Genomic DNA, 16,960 nt, shown 5'->3' with positions numbered 1-16,960 from the left:
TTACAGGACACCCCACACTTCCTCAAAGGCCGAGCAAATCTTGGCACAGGTCAGTGCTGCAGAGAGGGGGTAGTTACTGATGGACACAGTCTTCTCTGTGTAGTCCACATTTACCTAATAAAAAAAGAGCCATCAGTAACAATGAGTACAATATAATCTGACAAAGAGCGGTATTAATTTCTTACCGCTCCATGTGCAAATGCTCCGATCACCACGGCAGCAGGTCCCTCTGGGACCAGAGTCCGGGGGCCGACAGCTTCACCCGCAGTGAAGGAAGTGGCAATACGAGGGCAGCCAGGCGGTAGGTGGTCAGACACAGGATTTTTAATCATCCTGAGGAGCTTCTGAGGACCATCAGCAGCCCTTACACTCAGCTTGTGCAGCAGCTGCACTAAGGTAGAGAGCGAGAGAAGGAAATGTTAGGAGAAAACATGGTAATAGAATGAGGATAAATTTGATACACAGAGAACATATAAAAACAAACAAACCTAAAAAAAACTTATCTCTTACCCATCAGACCACAGAATCGAGGAAAGGTTCTTGGAATGCGAGTTTGAGGGTTAATTTCTATTAATGCATTTTTCTCTGTGTGGATGTAAACTTGTAACAGGCCTGCCCTGTTCAGCGGACTGTCCATCAACATGAGCAGACTCTGGAATTAAGCAAATTCAGACAAATAAGAAAAAAGTGAAGGAGGTTAACATACAGACAATGAGCATAAATGAGTAGATGCCTAATAATGGGTTTTCTGGAAGAGTAGACCCAAAGGCAGAAAATGTAAGTACACATTAACACCACTTAATTGGGAAAGCCATATTCAAGCATCACGACAATAAAGCTTGATGTGTTTCTGTCACCATGTTGACAATAAAATAATGAACTAAAACAAAATGGTATTTCATTATGGTTTTGCAAATCTTGCAAAACCTGTGTTAAGATAACACATGCACACTTCCATTAAGTATGACACCTGATGTGTTATATCTGGTCTTATGTTTCCTGGGTTCCTTCCACTTTTGACGATCATATTTTTGTGCTGGTCACAGTTCAGCAGCTCAAATGTTTTTCCGACCTAGGAGACACAAAATGAAACAATATACATGGAAAGCCTTTTAATTTATGAGTGGCACTTACAAGTGAGCAATTAAGGTTGGCATGTAAACAACACGACCCCGATGCTTACCTTCACTGTTTCTAACGATGCTCCCTCCAAAATAACAACCAGTCTTCTCTCGGCCATTCGGTCGTGAAGACTGCGAAGGTGCTTAGCTGGTTTTGGTTCATATTCGTCCAAATGTTCGAGACCACGCTTTTTGCCCTCGGAAGCAGCCATGCTGGTTTGTAAAGCGTTCAAGCGGTCGCAGATTGATTGCGTCAAGACAAAACAAAATTTTTGTGGATGTGCCACTGCTTCTTTTTGAAGCCTTTGCTTTTACGGTGATTCAATTTTACTTTAAATTATATTTCATACTTATAAAAGAATTATGTTTAGTAATTACTAAGTATATACTCGTCGATGCGTGTTTCCGCACACACGTGACTATTTGCCGTCATCTGTGTGCGCCGGATGTACTCCTGCAACGTGTTGAGGGAAATTTCACGTGTGGGATTTTTCACACAGAAACTTTAACATTTGAAGTTGTGTCAGACCGTGTCGAGTGATTGGTGAGTTTTTGAAATAATAATAATTTATTATACATCTGTAGGTAAATGTTTAGTTATTATTACCGATGCCTTCGCATTTTACTACCGCGTGCATTCACGTAGCTGTGGTTTAATGTGGTCGTTCATTTGTAAGAAACTGTTGAAGCAGTCCTCCCATTTTTTATGATTAGATTTCTATATTTTCAGTAAGTAACCACAGACTAATTGAGGTGTACAAGTTAGACGTAAATGTGTGTGATGTTTTAGTCACAGATCTTTTCTGTATAGCTTAGATGCTCGTTACATTATGTAACAGTAAATTTCTGAGTACATTTGGATTCACAGTTATTCTTCAAGACAGTTTTTCTTCTTCACACTTATTGATTCTTCACAGATTAATCTTTTGTCCGACAGAAACCTATTTCCCTAAACGTATGCAGACTTGTAGTCCTAATAAGGTTATTCCATGCATTTAATTCCCTAACAGAGCCAAATTGGAGACATTTATGTAAGGAACACGTCGGAAAATATACAGCATCCACTGTTTGTAATAAATATCAGTGATGTTAACTAATGTATCATAAGGTCAAAGCCACAAATAAATCACCATTACTGTCATTAAATATATCCTTGCTTCTTTTTGGAGTCATGGGTCGAAAGTTGGATCCCACCAATAAAGTCAAGAGAGGGCCGGGTAAGAAAGCCAGAAAGCAGCAGGGAGCAGAGGTTGAGTTGGCCAAGGTTTTAACAGAAGGTAAGAATTTTTAAGCTTTTCATAATGGCTTCGATTATCCAATTAACATATATTATGCAGGCAGCAAAATGTTAGCTTGTTTGTAATTTTTTTTTCACAGAGGAAACAGGATCAAAACGTCTGTCAAGCAGAGCAAGGAAAAGGTAAGAGTTAGATTGATAATTTGACATGAAATGCTATTGCAGCATTTGCAAGTTGCTCATTTTTTTCTCTTTTTTGTAATCGTTATTTAGAGCTGCAAAGAGAGTTCAGAATTTGCAGAAGTCCAAAGATACTGCAGGAGAACGGTCTGAGAAAGGTATTCGTATACATCTGTTTGTTTGCAAATTGCATGTTTTTTTCTATTTTTAATGTATGATCAAGATTATGATCAAGTGCAGTGTGCCACCAAAAGTGTCTTTTGTATAAACTAAGAGAATTCTTTCACATACAGTTTTGCTAAAGTACTTAATAAAGAAAAAAAATACAGTTGTCACTGAATTGAGTGCAAATTGACAAAAAAAAGAAGAGAAAATCCTAATTAAAAATAAAATGAAAATATTGACATTGCTTTGAAATGTGGTTAAACAGAAATGTTTTTTTTGTTGTTTTTTTTAACAATCATAGTAATGCATGAAAACTAATATTTTGTTGAACAACCCTTTGAGATAATCAGATGTAGGTCTCAGTCAGACTTCTGTACCTGTTTGCAGGTATTCTGGTCCACTGCTCATCAGTAAAGGGATCTATATCATCGGGGAACATTTTTTTTAATGATTCTTTTCAGCTACCGTGTGTCTTTTCACTAAATTGAAATTTTACAAATTTAAATTTATTACTTTTTTCATTCATTCATTTTCTGAAACGCTTAGTCTGATTAAGGGTTGCGGGAAAGCTGGACCCCATCCCAGCAATCACAGGGCGACAGGCAGGGTACACCTTGGACAGGTCTACAGTCCATCAAAGGGCCAACACCTCTGAACCTCTCAGGATGGTGGGAGGAAGCCAGAGAACACAGACATACGTACACAGGGAGAGGAGAACATGCAAACACCACACAGAAAGGCAACCACCCCCAAGCCTTCTTCCTGTGAAGCCACAGAGCTAACCACTATGCCACTGTACAGCCCTATTACTTTTTCCACTTATTAATTATTTGATTGACTGTTGTAAATGTGACCTTTTCTTTAATTGGACGATTCCTGTACATTTGGCCGCAACTGTATCAGTTGTGATCCCAGAAAAATGTGATAGATTCTTTGATTGGACACGTGTCCGATCCCACTTTTGTGAGATTTTTTCACATCAAGTAAAGCAGAATAAAAATCAGCCTGTAAATGTTAAAAAAAATAAATAAAAAAAAAAGTTAGTGCTTTATGTACCTCAGTCATTGTCTACTTAGATTTTCCATATTGATTCTAGTGGATGCTTTATTTTCTGTTATTGAAGTATTTCTTGATTTGTTTTCTGTTCTTTAGCATTACAACCTAGAATTGATCCTTTTTTTATTTATCTTTTTTTTTATTTCTTTTTATTTATTTGGCAAGGATTCACTGATGAAAATAAGAAATGGTTGAAACCAGCTAAAAGGAAGCGTAAGATTAATGAACCTGAAAGTGAAGAAGATAGTGATGAACACTGGGAAGAGGAAGATGATGATGATGAAGAAGAAGAGCAGCAGCCTCAGAAGAAGACAGTAAAGGATCCAGGAAAGAAAGGTGCAAAAACAGAAGTGACAAAAATGGAAGACGACGAGGGGGATGACGACTATGACGACGATGATGATGATGATGATGATGATGATGATGATGAAGAAGAAATGGTTGACGACTACGGTGCAGTTGATGATGGCAGTGAGGATGAAGCTGGGGAAGAGGACAGTGATGGAGAAGATGTAAGTAAAATGGTTCTTTATTCTGTTTTTACTGGTGACTTGACTTCTGAAAATTCATATAGAATACGTTAATTATTAGGTAGGAGTACAAGAATGAGATGACACATGATTTTTCTCTTAATCTTCTTACTGCAGCTTTTTCTTCCATCTCAAACATTCAGTCATAGTTTAGTTTCTCTTTGCTCGTATTAGTCAGCTGATAGACCAACACACTCACTCCATAGAGCACATTTGCACCTGATCTTCTGGAGGACTTGGTTTTATTGGGCTGGCAATTTGGAAGAATTGTACTTTATTTATTTATTTATTTATTTAAGTTTGCTTTCACGCTGCACTTTAGCAAATAAAACTGCTTGTGCAGTTACAGTAACTGCTCACTAGGATTCAATATTCTCTGAAACAACCACTGATTAACAAGAAAGATGAAGAAAATTCAGCCTTTTGATTGGTCAGGACCAAAAATGGCATGTTAACTCCAAGTAAACAGTGGAGCAACAACAAGGGCATAAAAACCGACAATAAGCAGTGAAGGGAACAGTTAAGAAAACATAGTGTGTTTTTTTTTTTAAAAAAGCAGAGATGTTTAAGTTAAGTCCCAGGTCTTTAAGTTCACGTCCAAGTCAAGCACCGATCTTTAGTTTAAACAGACAAATGCTGGATCCCTCTCTTCAGGACAGTTCTTTTTTTTGCTTCACTGAATTTGCAAAACCTATAGGTGAACATAGAAGTGTCTTCAGCTTAGGAAATATGTTTTTTTTAATCATAACTTGTCCAAGAGGTTCAAATTAATATTATGGTAAGCTTCTAAAATTAAGCTTTCATATTGCAGTCGCTAAGCTCTCCAGGTGTGCTCTTTAAGGTGGATGTGGTGGATTCAGCACATTGGATTTTTATGCCACAGGTGTTACAGTTTGCTACTGTTATTTTAATCCCTTTTTATTGAAATTTTAATACCCAAATGATACAACAATGCTGCAACTACAGACACCAGCACTGCCAATGTTTGGACTAAATGCCCAAACAAATGCATCTGAGTTTATGTGATGTTACTTCAGTGTTACGTCTGGGGAGATGACAACATACAACACAGACAGCAGACAAGAGATCGGACAGAGAAAAGATTATCAAAAATAATCTGTTTAGGATAGAAGACTAAACACAAATCTCAATTTGAAGGTCAAAATTGAGTCTCAACTCACTGAAATGCAAGTCAAAGGTCCGTCAAAGTCCCAGACTAGGGTCCTCGTCTGTAGAACCAGGGTTCACGTGCAAGTGAGCTAAGATTCCTGTTTTTAAGGCACCTTGGTCCACGCCAGAGTTGGAGTGAGCGTTCACATTAGATGTGCGCTAGCTATTGTGAATTCATAGACGTCTTCCTTGTACAAAAAGGTTATTACACACTGAAGAAGAGGCTCAACCTCCATAAATCATTTCATGTTTTTGTAAATATTAACTTAACTTCAAGTATGCAAATATAACCTTTTAATCTTGTTTGAAAACTTGCTCCAATTTCACGGTTAAATGTTAAAGTAGTGCTTCGGTTTCTGCAGCAGAATAAGGATTGTTTGTTGGATAAACAGTATTATGAAGAGATATTTTCTAAAATCTGGCACAAAGTTTGCCTGTAGTGACTACATTCCTTGTGTTTCTTCCATATGTAGCTTCTTCCCATTGAGCGTGCAGCCAAGAAAGAGAAAAAGATGAAAGAATCCATGGCTCTAGGGAGTGATGACGATGATGACGATGATGATGATGATGATGATGAGGAGGAGGAGGATGAGGAAGCGGATGAACACACACAGAAATCAAATGATGACATGGACGAGGATGACACATTACAGACTAACACAGATGAAGGGGACGTGTTCAGGCTGCCTGGTACAGAGGAGAGCGAGAAGGAGGGTGAGTGAATTCATTACTTCTGTTTTCCTGCAAATTAAGGGTCAGCAAACTTTCCTTGTTGTGCAAATAGTTCAACATTTTATATCTGATCTGTATTTTTAGGTCTCATTTCTGTAGATCTGAAGACAATCTACCAAAGAATAAAGGACAACATTGATGTCCTTTGTAATTTCTCGGCAAAAAGGGAGGAGGGGAAAGACAGGAAAGAGTACATCTCTCTTCTGAGGAAAGATCTCTGTACTTATTACAGCTATAATGATTTCCTCATTGAGAAATTAATGGACCTTTTCCCTCTGTCAGAGGTGAGGTTTTCTTGTTTGTTTTTTAAATTTCGGATTTTCTTTGTAATTATTACACTTAGTTGAATTAAAAAATGAGAAACATTGTTTGAAAACTGGATTTGTTTCCATTGTTGTTGACAGCTAGTGGAATTCCTTGAAGCCAATGAAATTCAGAGACCTGTCACGATCCGGACCAACACGTTGAAGACGAGGAGGCGGGACCTTGCACAGGTAACTCCTGTGATTGGGAGTCATGGACTGCCTGTTATATTTTCCATATATCCATGCACAATAGATGTCAGAGATATGACTTGTTCTGGTAACTTAAAGAAGAGCTGTTGCTTTGAGTCTGCAAACAAGCGCTCACGTTTGACTTGAAGAGTAACTCGGGTTATTTTCCATAAATAAAATGTATTTTTGCAAATATTTCACTGAAGTGTGTCATGGTGGCTGTCTGGGGTTGTAAGGGAAACAGAAATAACTTTCAGCTGACTTTATGTAATTGACATCAGGTTTCTTGTCACAGTTGGTTCTGCACATCCTCATGATCCCCAGCAATACAACCATCGATTCTAAAGATGTAGTTGTTGAAATTCCTAAATTCTTGAATTTTTCAGACATATTTCTAGAAAGAAGTTGCACAACATTGATACAAGTGAACATTATAGAGGAGATGAAGTAATGAGTAAATGTTTGTTGCTCGATTGTTGTTTCGATGTTTGGAACGTGGAGGCCTGGTTTTAACTCAAACAAATTTTCCTTCCAAATCTTTTGATCTCTTGACCAACTTTCAGTTTCTCACATCTGAAACTTTGTGTTTTTTTCTTGTTCAGGCTTTGATCAACAGAGGAGTGAACCTGGATCCACTGGGAAAATGGTCTAAAGTGGGTTTGGTTATCTATGACTCCTCAGTACCAATAGGCAAGCTCTCCTTCCACCATCTTAAACACTAACTTAAACCATTAAAGTGGAACTATTATGTGTATTTCAGGCTAATTTTATTTTTATCTCTGAGACCAGAAGGGCTGGCATTGATCAAGTTATTGTCACAAATCACTTTATTTACTTCAGACCGACCCTCTCCGTAGGCTGTCAGATCAGCCTTTGGGCAAAACGAGTGGATTGAGACTCTTCCGCATTAAGCCCCGCCTCCCGCCACTGCACTACATGGGGAGCGCGCACCGCAACTGCTTTCGCCGGCATTGTAACATCTCATAAACAGAAGGATTCGGCTAATATGAACTCAATAAAATAACAAAATAAAATGTCAACACATAGCATACAGCCCTACATGTTGGAACCTGAATCAGACCCTGAAAACAAGTGGAAAACAGCAACCCACAGCAACGAATGCAGCAGGATGTCTCTCTTTGGTAAACTCACCAGCCATCCTTCAAATAACTTGATCCGATGTTTTCTACCCGCCTGATACATTTGTACATGTCCTTGTTGACCAGTAGAAGGTAACCAATCACCGAACCTTATCCCCCGGGATGTCACAAGGATTTGCAAGTAGAAAAAACTCTAAAACGATGCGTTTTTCATCGCCATGGAAACCAAACGGAGAGAGTACTGGAACTCAAACTCAAACATGCGTTTAGGTGATAAAAAACAGTGTCGTTCACATGTCTGATGAGGATTCAACACTAACACTGTAGAAAGCTCAGAAAACTTGAAATACCATAATAGCACCCCTTTAAGCATCTTACTGGAGAATATCTGAGACATTCGGCAGCCAGTAGATCTAACTGTGATTCTTTGCTTTTGTTAAAATAGGTGCAACCCCAGAGTATCTGGCAGGTCACTACATGCTGCAGGGAGCCTCCAGCTTTCTGCCAGTCATGGCCCTCTCTCCACAAGAGGGAGAGTTAGTGTTGGACATGAGCTCAGCTCCAGGAGGAAAGACTTCCTATATCGGTAAGACTACACTTTCTTACTGTCTTTAATGATGATTATAACTGAGATGCTCCAAACTATAATCTGTGGGGCAAATGAATTGACTAAAAACTAAAAGAAACTGAAGACCTCATGCAAATGTTTTCATTCTCAGCTCAGTTGATGAGAAACACAGGAGTGATTGTAGCTAATGATGCAAATGCTGAAAGATTGAAGAGCGTGGTGGGAAACATTCACCGTCTGGGGGTCACCAACACGGTTGTCAGCAATTACGATGGCAGGCAGTTCCCAAAGGTAAAATGAAACATGTTTTGTAGCAAAATGTTCTTGATTTAAATTCATTAACTACAGCAATGTGTTGAAAATTTGTTTGAAGGTAATGGGTGGGTTTGACCGAGTACTGCTTGATGCTCCGTGTTCGGGCACTGGAGTCATCGCGAAAGATCCAGCTGTGAAGACCAGTAAGGTAAAATACTATTTACTGTTTTTCTGTATCTCCATAATTGTACTTGGTTTTAATTATTGGCCGTGTTCATGCTCATATTTTCCCTCTAAAAGATCTTTTGTTCATTTTTACCTGGTAGGAAGTGTCAGATATCCAGCGCTCTGCTCACTTGCAGAAGGAACTGATTCTGTCTGCCATCGACTCTGTCAATGCCGAGTCCCCAACTGGAGGATATCTGGTCTACTGCACATGTTCAATAATGGTATGCGTTCCTTTAAAATGGGTTTTTGTATGTTTGTGCTCCTGTTTGAATAAGTGAACTGTCGGTCTTCTTTTAAAGAGGGCTTACTAAAAACAAGTTTCTGTTAATAACAGAAAATGAATAAATAGTCATTTTGATGCTTATTAAATTTAGGTTATTAAATAAAGATTAGTTACATGGTGAAAGTGAGTAAACTCCCAAATCCACTACACTTTGAGATCCATAAGAATGATCAGGGTGTCTGTGACGATTGGCAGGTAGATTATTTATCATGTAACAAAACTGTAATGAACAATAATAATCATGAGTCATTGAAAAGGCAATCAAGAAATAAGCTGCAGAAAAAGTATTTTTGAACTTTGTACTAACACACTGAATGCAAAGGCCAGCCAATATTCCCTCAGAGATCCAGAGATGAACAGTCCTCAGTGTTTTCTCTATACAGCAGGAAAGCAGTGAAAAGTTATCCTTTTTTTTTTTCTTTTTTTTTTTTACATTATTCTGTTCTCTTCATGTAAAGCGGAGCTTCATTTTGTCATACAAGATAAAAGTCTGTATGGATAATAGAAAACTGGAAAATCAGCTCCGTGCCTCAGACTTTTACTCTGCATGACAAATCAGATGAACAAAACATGTCCTAAGCATCTCTACCAAGATAAGAGAGTTAGAGAGCATTCCTCCTCAAAGATAAAAAAAAAAAAACAAAAAAAAAAACCTCCTGCTCTACCTTTGGACCAATGTCCAAAGATCCGCGCAAAGTTTCCTCAACCTCATAACCTCATATCAGGTAATATTCTGCTTTGGAGAGATGAGAGCTATTTGACCATGGTGTAAGAAGATGATTTTGTTGTTAGATTTAAAAAAAAATGTTTTCATTCGAGGAAGCACATGCCAACTGTGGGTCATGGTGGTGTGAATGTTGTAACTGACTCAACAATTAAATCTTCTACTTATAACAGAGGACTTGGTAAACCATCTTTCACAATGGTTAACAGGAAGAGGAGGGTTTAAACAAGATCTTCTCAGCCTGTCCACTTAAAAGCAAGAAATGTCTCGGAAAGGTGAACACATACATTATAGTGAGCTTTAAACAAGAGGAGCCACAGATCTCACATGGGAAAAAGACAATTATCCAAAGTATTTGCAAGATGGCATTTCTGCTTAACTAAGAACTTGTTTGCAATTAAAGGTGAATAACTTGACACAAACAGTTAAGCTAGTGTGATGAGTAACCGCATTATATCCTGCTAGGTGGAGGAGAATGAGTGGGTGGTGGATTATGCTTTGAAGAAAAGGAATGTCAAGTTAGTTCCCACAGGACTTGACTTTGGCAAGGAGGGCTTCACCAGGTAAATAAAGTATCCAGTCTGTTTTCACAAAGTGTGAGAAATACTGAAGGTCATTAATATATGTTCTCTTTTAGTTTCAAAGCATTTAGATTCCATCAATCGCTGCGACTCACACGGCGATTTTACCCTCATTCTCACAATATGGATGGATTTTTTGTGGCAAAGTTAAAGAAGTTCTCGAATGTAATCCCAACGGCACCTACAGGGAAAGGTAACATGGTGTTATGACATACTAATTTAACAATTTTTATACCCAGGTAACTATGAACTTACTCTGTGTGTTTGTTCCCACTGTAGAAGAAGAGAACACAGAAGCTCCTGAGGCTATAGCAGTTACAGACTCTCCAAAGGAGAAGCCATCCAAAAACGAGAAGACACACAAGACTGCCCTCACAAAAGCAGGCAGCTTAAAGCAAAATCCTAAACTGAATGGAACAGAGGACAAGAAAACGGCAAAGCTGAAGAAGGCAGGAAAAAAGGACTTGCATTCTGGGCCAAAGAAAGCAAAGGTTGCCAAGATGGCTGGAGATGTTGAAAAGGGGGCTGAGGCCAAGAAGGCTGTGGTCAAGACCACTGATGAAAATGCAGCATCTAAAGATAAGAAAAAAGAAGGAAAAAGACTTGAGAAAAAGCAGGCAAAAAAGAGAAAAAAGCCTATGAAGGCAAAGTTGAGGATGGGAAAGAATAAATTCAACAAGTTGAAGCACATGTTGAAGAAAGAACATGTGGACATTATGTAAAGAATGCTTTTTATTCCATAAGAACTGTGGAGCTTTATTTAGACCTAACTCTGCTTCTTGAGTTTTCAGGTCGCTGCATTCTGTTGTCATTTCAGGGCAGTAGGTGTCCGATCTAAATATGATATGGCTGCAAGCTCATGGATTGGTGTCAAATCTCTCTTTATCCTCTTTTTTTTCTAAGTTGTGTGACATAATTTTCATTGTAGTTAAATGTATGTGAGGGCAGCCACCATAAGTGATTGATTAATAAATACTGGAAAAGATTGTTTACATTATTTGTTTCATCATTCATTAAAAAAATGGCATACTGGTTATATTATCTTTTTTTTAAATGTGCAATTTCTTATATTTTAATTAAACCATCAATGTACCGGTATTTTTTTATACCCACTAATAGCAATGCAGAGGTGTTGAAGCCTTTCCCAGTGGCCTTTTGAATCTTTTTGAGTCATCTTCAGATATATTTTTACATTATTGTTGCATTTTTTTTTTTTAGCATTAACTTTCAGTTACTTTAGATTTAAGCATATTAAAATAAAACAAATACCGATATTAATTAAAATGGTTACAGCACTGTTATAGGTCACAATGTAAAGGGAAGCACCTCATTAAGAGCTTTAGATTTGAGATGTTGCTGCTGATTGTACCATTGACTTTAAAATAGTCTGTACATAATCACAGAATTATAGTCAATCACAGTTTCTAATGTAACTAAAATAACTTTGTAGTGTCCTAGCAGTCATGGCATTTATAGCACCGGAGCCATTAACCTGAAAATGTAGCATTTTGGAGTAGTGTTCATCCTGGAGACTCATCCTTCAAACAGCCAATTACATTGATCTGTTTCGGAACGGAAGCTGTGTTGTTTACATTTTCCAAGATGGCGGCGGGGATGTATTTGGAGCATTATTTGGACAGTAAGTTATTAATGCCCCTGCAGGTGTGCTGAAACGTTTCTAATATTGCTTACTAATTGTATGGTTTATTCTTCCTCGATACCTGTATCTATATATGGGCCATTAAGGCAGAAAACAGTGTTTTAATGGTTTTCTAACGGTTGGCGAGTTTAGGATCGGTCTATTTACTGGCGGAGCGCATCGCTCCAAAGCTAAGAAATGATGCTGCTCCACAATGAAAACTCACATGCTGTATTACTTATAGTGTCTGTGTTAGATTTGTTAATCACACCAAGTCAGATACATGTATGTATTTAACTTAATAAATATAAAAATAACGCTTATGATATAGTTTATGAGTACAGTATTAGTAACTGAGCTAGCCTCCGAGTCTGCGTTATTATTTAGTTGTGTCACTGTTTTCACTAGCAGTGTGACCGACCTGCTGTTAACTGTGATACACCCATCTCCTCTTTTACCAGGCATAGAAAACCTCCCTTTCGAGTTGCAGAGAAACTTCAATTTAATGAGGGATCTCGATCAACGCACAGAGGGTGAGATGATCAAACTGTCAAATGTCCATAAATTTCAGTCTAACAACTCAGACCAAGTTTTATATAAGCAAGATCATTTTTGCTTGCTCGAACATAAACTCACACCCCAAAAATATAACCAAAGCACGCAGATTTGCATACAGTTAGTGCATCATCAAGTGCAGAATATTGATTTAGAAGTATTTATTTGACGTGAAAAAAAATTAATATTTGTCATATTAATGTTATATTTTCTTATTTATTCTTGAATATTTTCACTTTAGGTAAATTTTGATTGGAAAGGGTTTAATTGATTGAGCTGTCCACTAATTATAAAAGTCACTAATAAAAAAAATAAAAAAAATATTTTACTTGCAAGACCTAAACTCAAAGACTTGAGCAACACCAAACAATTACAAGTATTGCAAGTGATTTTGTTTTCATAATTCATACTGATAAATTGTTGTAGATCATGTTGACCAAATCTATAAAAAAGGTTACAATATATACCTGCACATTAAAGATTAAATAAATCATTCTTACCAAGTGGGATCTTGATTTTGAATATATGATTACAATTGTTCTTTATTTATTTTTTATCCTGTTTATTTATTTTATTATTATTATTTTTTTAATCTTTTAAGATCTTAAAGGACAGATAGACTCTCTGGCTAAAGAATACACAGCCAACGCCCGGACCCTTTCTTCTGAGCAGAAGCTGTCCATTCTGAGGCAGATTCAGCAGTCATACAGTAAATGTAAAGAGTTTGGAGATGATAAGGTGCAACTGGCCATGCAGACTTATGAAATGGTTGGTACTATTAAAATTTATACATTTTATTGATTTCTGGCCTCATCATAACTGGAGAGTCTTGGACATTGATGCTTGAAAGTCAGTCTTCGAAAGCTGAATTTTTATCTTTTTATATTTTACAGGTTGACAAGCACATCAGACGTCTAGACACAGACCTGGCTCGGTTTGAGGCTGACCTGAAGGAAAAGCAGATTGAAAGCACCGACTATGATTCCACATCAAGTAAGGGAAAGAAAGGTATGTGCACTCTTATTTACTTCAAGCCTGCTAAGTTTTTTGTTAATGGACTAATCAGCTTAGAAATGCTTTTCTTAGTCAAATATTTAACAGACTTTCTTAATTCCAGGAGACTCCAGACAAAAGGAAAAGAAGGCAGCTAAAACAAGGTCCAAAGTGAAGAGTTCAGACGAAGACAGCAGTCCAAAAAGTGCACAGAAGAAAGTCAAACTCCTTCAGCCGTATGTTATGTATGCTGTGATCATGTGTTTACTTTTCACCTTTAAACTTGATCATGTTCGGCATTAATCATATCCCCATTCTCTTTTGATGAATTATGCTTCAACCATCAGAGGAGAATTCAACAGCTCTTCGTCCAACTTTGGGAATGTGCACCCATCTGATGTCTTGGACATGCCTGTGGACCCCAATGAGCCCACCTACTGTCTGTGTCATCAGGTGTCTTATGGCGAGATGATTGGCTGTGACAACACTGATGTGAGTTGATCAGCACTAAAATAAGTCTTAAACCATAATTTGGAGCTTCTTTGCATTTTGCATTCATTGAGCTTTCAAAGAAACCAGTTGCCTGATGATATGTTGGAAAGGACATGTGTTTACTCATAACACAATTCTTAGTGTGAGTGGGTCTGCCAGCATGTGCCAAGGGAGATCCATGGGACTTTAACATAGTCGTGTTGGGTTTTGATCAGGTAAAAGATGTGAATAGTTTACACCATGGCTGGACATTTCTGCCTTTGATCTATGACTTATCAATTTTCTTCCCCCAAAAGAATTTATTCAGAAAACCAGGAATTAATATACTAGCTACGTTTCGCTTGCTACTGTATGTAACATAACTAAACTTGTTGGATTATTTAACAAATTTCATCTACTGTGCTGTGGTCTGCTGAGGGAGAAGCATTGATGCAAGAGATATACTGTACTCTTTCATGAAGCCAGAAAAAACATTCAACAGAACTTGTGAGCATTTGAGTCAAGATGCTCTCCATCATAGATCTTTCATCCCACTTTTCTCATGATATACTTAAGGGACAATTGAGCTCATTCTCCAAAAGACTCTTCATTCTGCTGTCATAAAGAACACTGAAGTAAATCAGTTATACTTTTTGTTGTCTCAATGTACAACAGCTTTATTCAGGGGAAGCCTTACAAGACTAAGACTTGACACATTTTTAGTAACTATATTAGCAGTAGCCTTGCATCGCTCATTGTCTTACTATTTTAGAATAAATTTTTTTCACAGATATTTTAGGCTAAAATACTCAAAAACATAACTGTTGTATAGTTATATAAGACGCATAGCGTCAGATGGTCCATGCCTCCACATCGTCCATTCATTTTCGATAATGGATTTTATTGTATTTATATAAAAGACAAAATAACACAGTCATTAAATCTGTCATTTTGATTAACAGATTTGAAATTTTAAGGTTTTAATTGCAGCTAATTAGGGAAGTTTGACAATCCTGTGAATTAAAAAAAATAGTGGGAGAGAAGAAAGGACAAGAGCTCATTTGTAGCCATTAACATGCCACTGAGTAAAATCATGCAAAGCACTTTAAGCAGCTTTTAAATGAACTTTTTTAAGTTCAATATTGTACCTACTGTGATTTGTCTGCAGATGCTTCATAAAAGAAGTTGCATGTAAAGGCACACTAGACAGGTGTTGGTTTTCACGCATAACAGTATTTAATTTGCTTTTGTCTTTTTTTTTCAGTGCTCCATTGAATGGTTCCATTTTGCATGTGTGGGCTTAACAACCAAACCACGCGGCAAATGGTGAGAAAGTCCAAAATAAAAAAGTAAATTCAGGCTGTAATGGCCAGTCATCACTGTGCAGAGTAATAGTGTGACTCGTGACTGATGCTCTTCTTTTTTTTATGTATTTATTCATTTTTGTTTGTTTGTTTGTTTGTTTTTACACAGGTACTGCCCACGGTGCTCTCAGGACAGAAAGAGGAAGTAAAATATCTGGTTGCTCTGGAACAAAAACATAAATGCTGACCTGTTGGAAAATGAGAAAAATCTTTCTTCATTAGTTTATAGAACTTTTGTTTCTCATCTTTCATACGATTTGGTGCTTTTTTATTTGATTTACAACCTTGCCTTGGTCTGATAAAGTGTGTGTGAAGGAACCAAGTGGTCACAGATTTATTTAAGGCATTTTTCTTTTGTTTAGTTTTTTCTTCTTGTTTTTAAGTTTTGGTGCTCTTTTTAAGACTTATGTTTTTTGGGGTTTTTCTTTGTTTTGTTTTTTTTTTGTTTTTTTTTTACAATTTGTTGTCTAATTGAATAATAAACACTACAACTGCCCCTACTTGTTTAGTTGTCAACATTTCCATGACATACTGTATTCACATACAACTATGAAATTTGAAAATTCAGTATTTTCACTGAAAACTGGTCATGAGATATTTTATGCTTATTTGTACGGTTACTTAATTTCTCACCTTCAAACACTAGGGTTTTTTTGTGTGTGTGTAACAAAAGGGCAAAATTAAGACATGTTGCATCTTGACAGTATTAGTCACCTGTAGTTTTTGTTTTAACATTTGATTGGGTTCAACATAGAAATGAACACTTTTAAAAAGCAATGTAATTTTTGTAGCTGAAATATTGGTATGGAATGATTGTGTTGTCAATCATTTGAATACAGCTACTACCTCAAAAAAAGAAGATAACTTTTCCTTTGTGGTCATTTGTCTAATGATTTCCATAGTGTTATTCCAAGATGCAGCTTTAATTGTGGTTATCCAGCAGGTGGCAGTATTTAGTCGAGCTCAAAAGTAAGGCGCGGAAATGTGACGTAATTATTACGTCGCCTTGGCGCGATCGCCGAAAAAATTTGAAAAGCGACTCGGACCGTTTGTAGACATATTGTTTGTAGACGGGGAAAAAGAAAGCAAGCGAGTTTGTTTTCTCCTACAGTGAAAAAGTTGCTTCCAGCAGAAAACAGCTGCTAACAGCACTGCAGCCATTACAGGTAACCTATGTTTTAAGTTGTTATAGCAGCGGATAAATAACTTCATACAGCCGTTTCTCCTAAACAATGCTGTAGCTGACAAGTTTTGTGCTAATGGCTATTTTAGCAGTCCTCATTAGCCCTCTAGCCTTAGCTTCTGTTTGTCTGCTTAGCTTGTGTCGCAAAAGCCCTGTCTTTACTGTTCGATTAATTTAAGTCTTAAAACAGTTTTCATTTGTCAGTCATTCTGCAGAGTTTGCGGTCTCAAGTTAACTTAAACTTTCTAGCTAACGGAATTTAGATGATTTAAGTTGTGATCATCCTCTGTAATTGTAGCATGATAACATGATATACAGACCAAACTGATTT

The 16,960-nt window shown here is 37.2% G+C and overlaps 3 protein-coding genes across 5 annotated transcripts; 2 read left to right on the top strand and 1 right to left on the bottom strand.

Annotated features, from left to right (window-relative positions):
- On the bottom strand, nucleotides 1-1,333 carry emg1 (EMG1 N1-specific pseudouridine methyltransferase; the record flags this gene model as incomplete). Its single annotated transcript, XM_079240169.1, has 5 exons — nucleotides 1-114; nucleotides 186-391; nucleotides 511-652; nucleotides 971-1,072; nucleotides 1,184-1,333. The coding sequence occupies 5 exons, from the start codon at nucleotides 1,331-1,333 to the stop codon at nucleotides 1-3; spliced, it is 714 nt and encodes a 237-aa protein (XP_079096295.1).
- Nucleotides 1,334-1,572: 239 nt separating this feature from the next.
- On the top strand, nucleotides 1,573-11,406 carry nop2 (NOP2 nucleolar protein homolog (yeast)). Of its 2 annotated transcripts, XM_079240356.1 has the most exons (16): nucleotides 1,573-1,665; nucleotides 2,291-2,398; nucleotides 2,499-2,541; nucleotides 2,632-2,696; nucleotides 3,925-4,271; nucleotides 5,933-6,173; nucleotides 6,276-6,475; nucleotides 6,596-6,685; nucleotides 7,288-7,375; nucleotides 8,231-8,371; nucleotides 8,505-8,644; nucleotides 8,727-8,816; nucleotides 8,935-9,057; nucleotides 10,309-10,406; nucleotides 10,481-10,617; nucleotides 10,704-11,406. In XM_079240356.1, the coding sequence occupies exons 2-16, from the start codon at nucleotides 2,293-2,295 to the stop codon at nucleotides 11,144-11,146; spliced, it is 2,352 nt and encodes a 783-aa protein (XP_079096482.1). In that variant the 5' UTR covers nucleotides 1,573-1,665; nucleotides 2,291-2,292; the 3' UTR covers nucleotides 11,147-11,406. The 2 variants fall into 2 exon arrangements, with proteins under 2 accessions (XP_079096482.1, XP_079096483.1); XM_079240357.1 differs by lacking the exon at nucleotides 1,573-1,665 and having other exon boundaries at nucleotides 2,279-2,398.
- Nucleotides 11,407-12,013: 607 nt separating this feature from the next.
- ing4 (inhibitor of growth family, member 4) lies at nucleotides 12,014-15,942 on the top strand. Of its 2 annotated transcripts, none has more exons than XM_079240304.1 (8): nucleotides 12,014-12,063; nucleotides 12,525-12,596; nucleotides 13,220-13,386; nucleotides 13,512-13,626; nucleotides 13,736-13,847; nucleotides 13,959-14,103; nucleotides 15,347-15,408; nucleotides 15,556-15,942. In XM_079240304.1, exons 1-8 carry the CDS (start codon nucleotides 12,027-12,029, stop codon nucleotides 15,593-15,595), a joined length of 750 nt encoding a protein of 249 aa, XP_079096430.1. In that variant the 5' UTR covers nucleotides 12,014-12,026; the 3' UTR covers nucleotides 15,596-15,942. The 2 variants fall into 2 exon arrangements, with proteins under 2 accessions (XP_079096430.1, XP_079096429.1); XM_079240303.1 differs by having other exon boundaries at nucleotides 13,736-13,856.
- Nucleotides 15,943-16,960: the final 1,018 nt, after the last annotated feature.

The sequence above is a fragment of the Telmatherina bonti genome (genome assembly GCF_933228915.1).
Source record: "Telmatherina bonti genome assembly, chromosome: 5".
NCBI lineage: Eukaryota > Metazoa > Chordata > Actinopteri > Atheriniformes > Telmatherinidae > Telmatherina > Telmatherina bonti.
The sequence above is the reverse complement of the archived record's forward strand: the minus strand, read 5'-3'. Positions and strand labels throughout refer to the sequence as shown.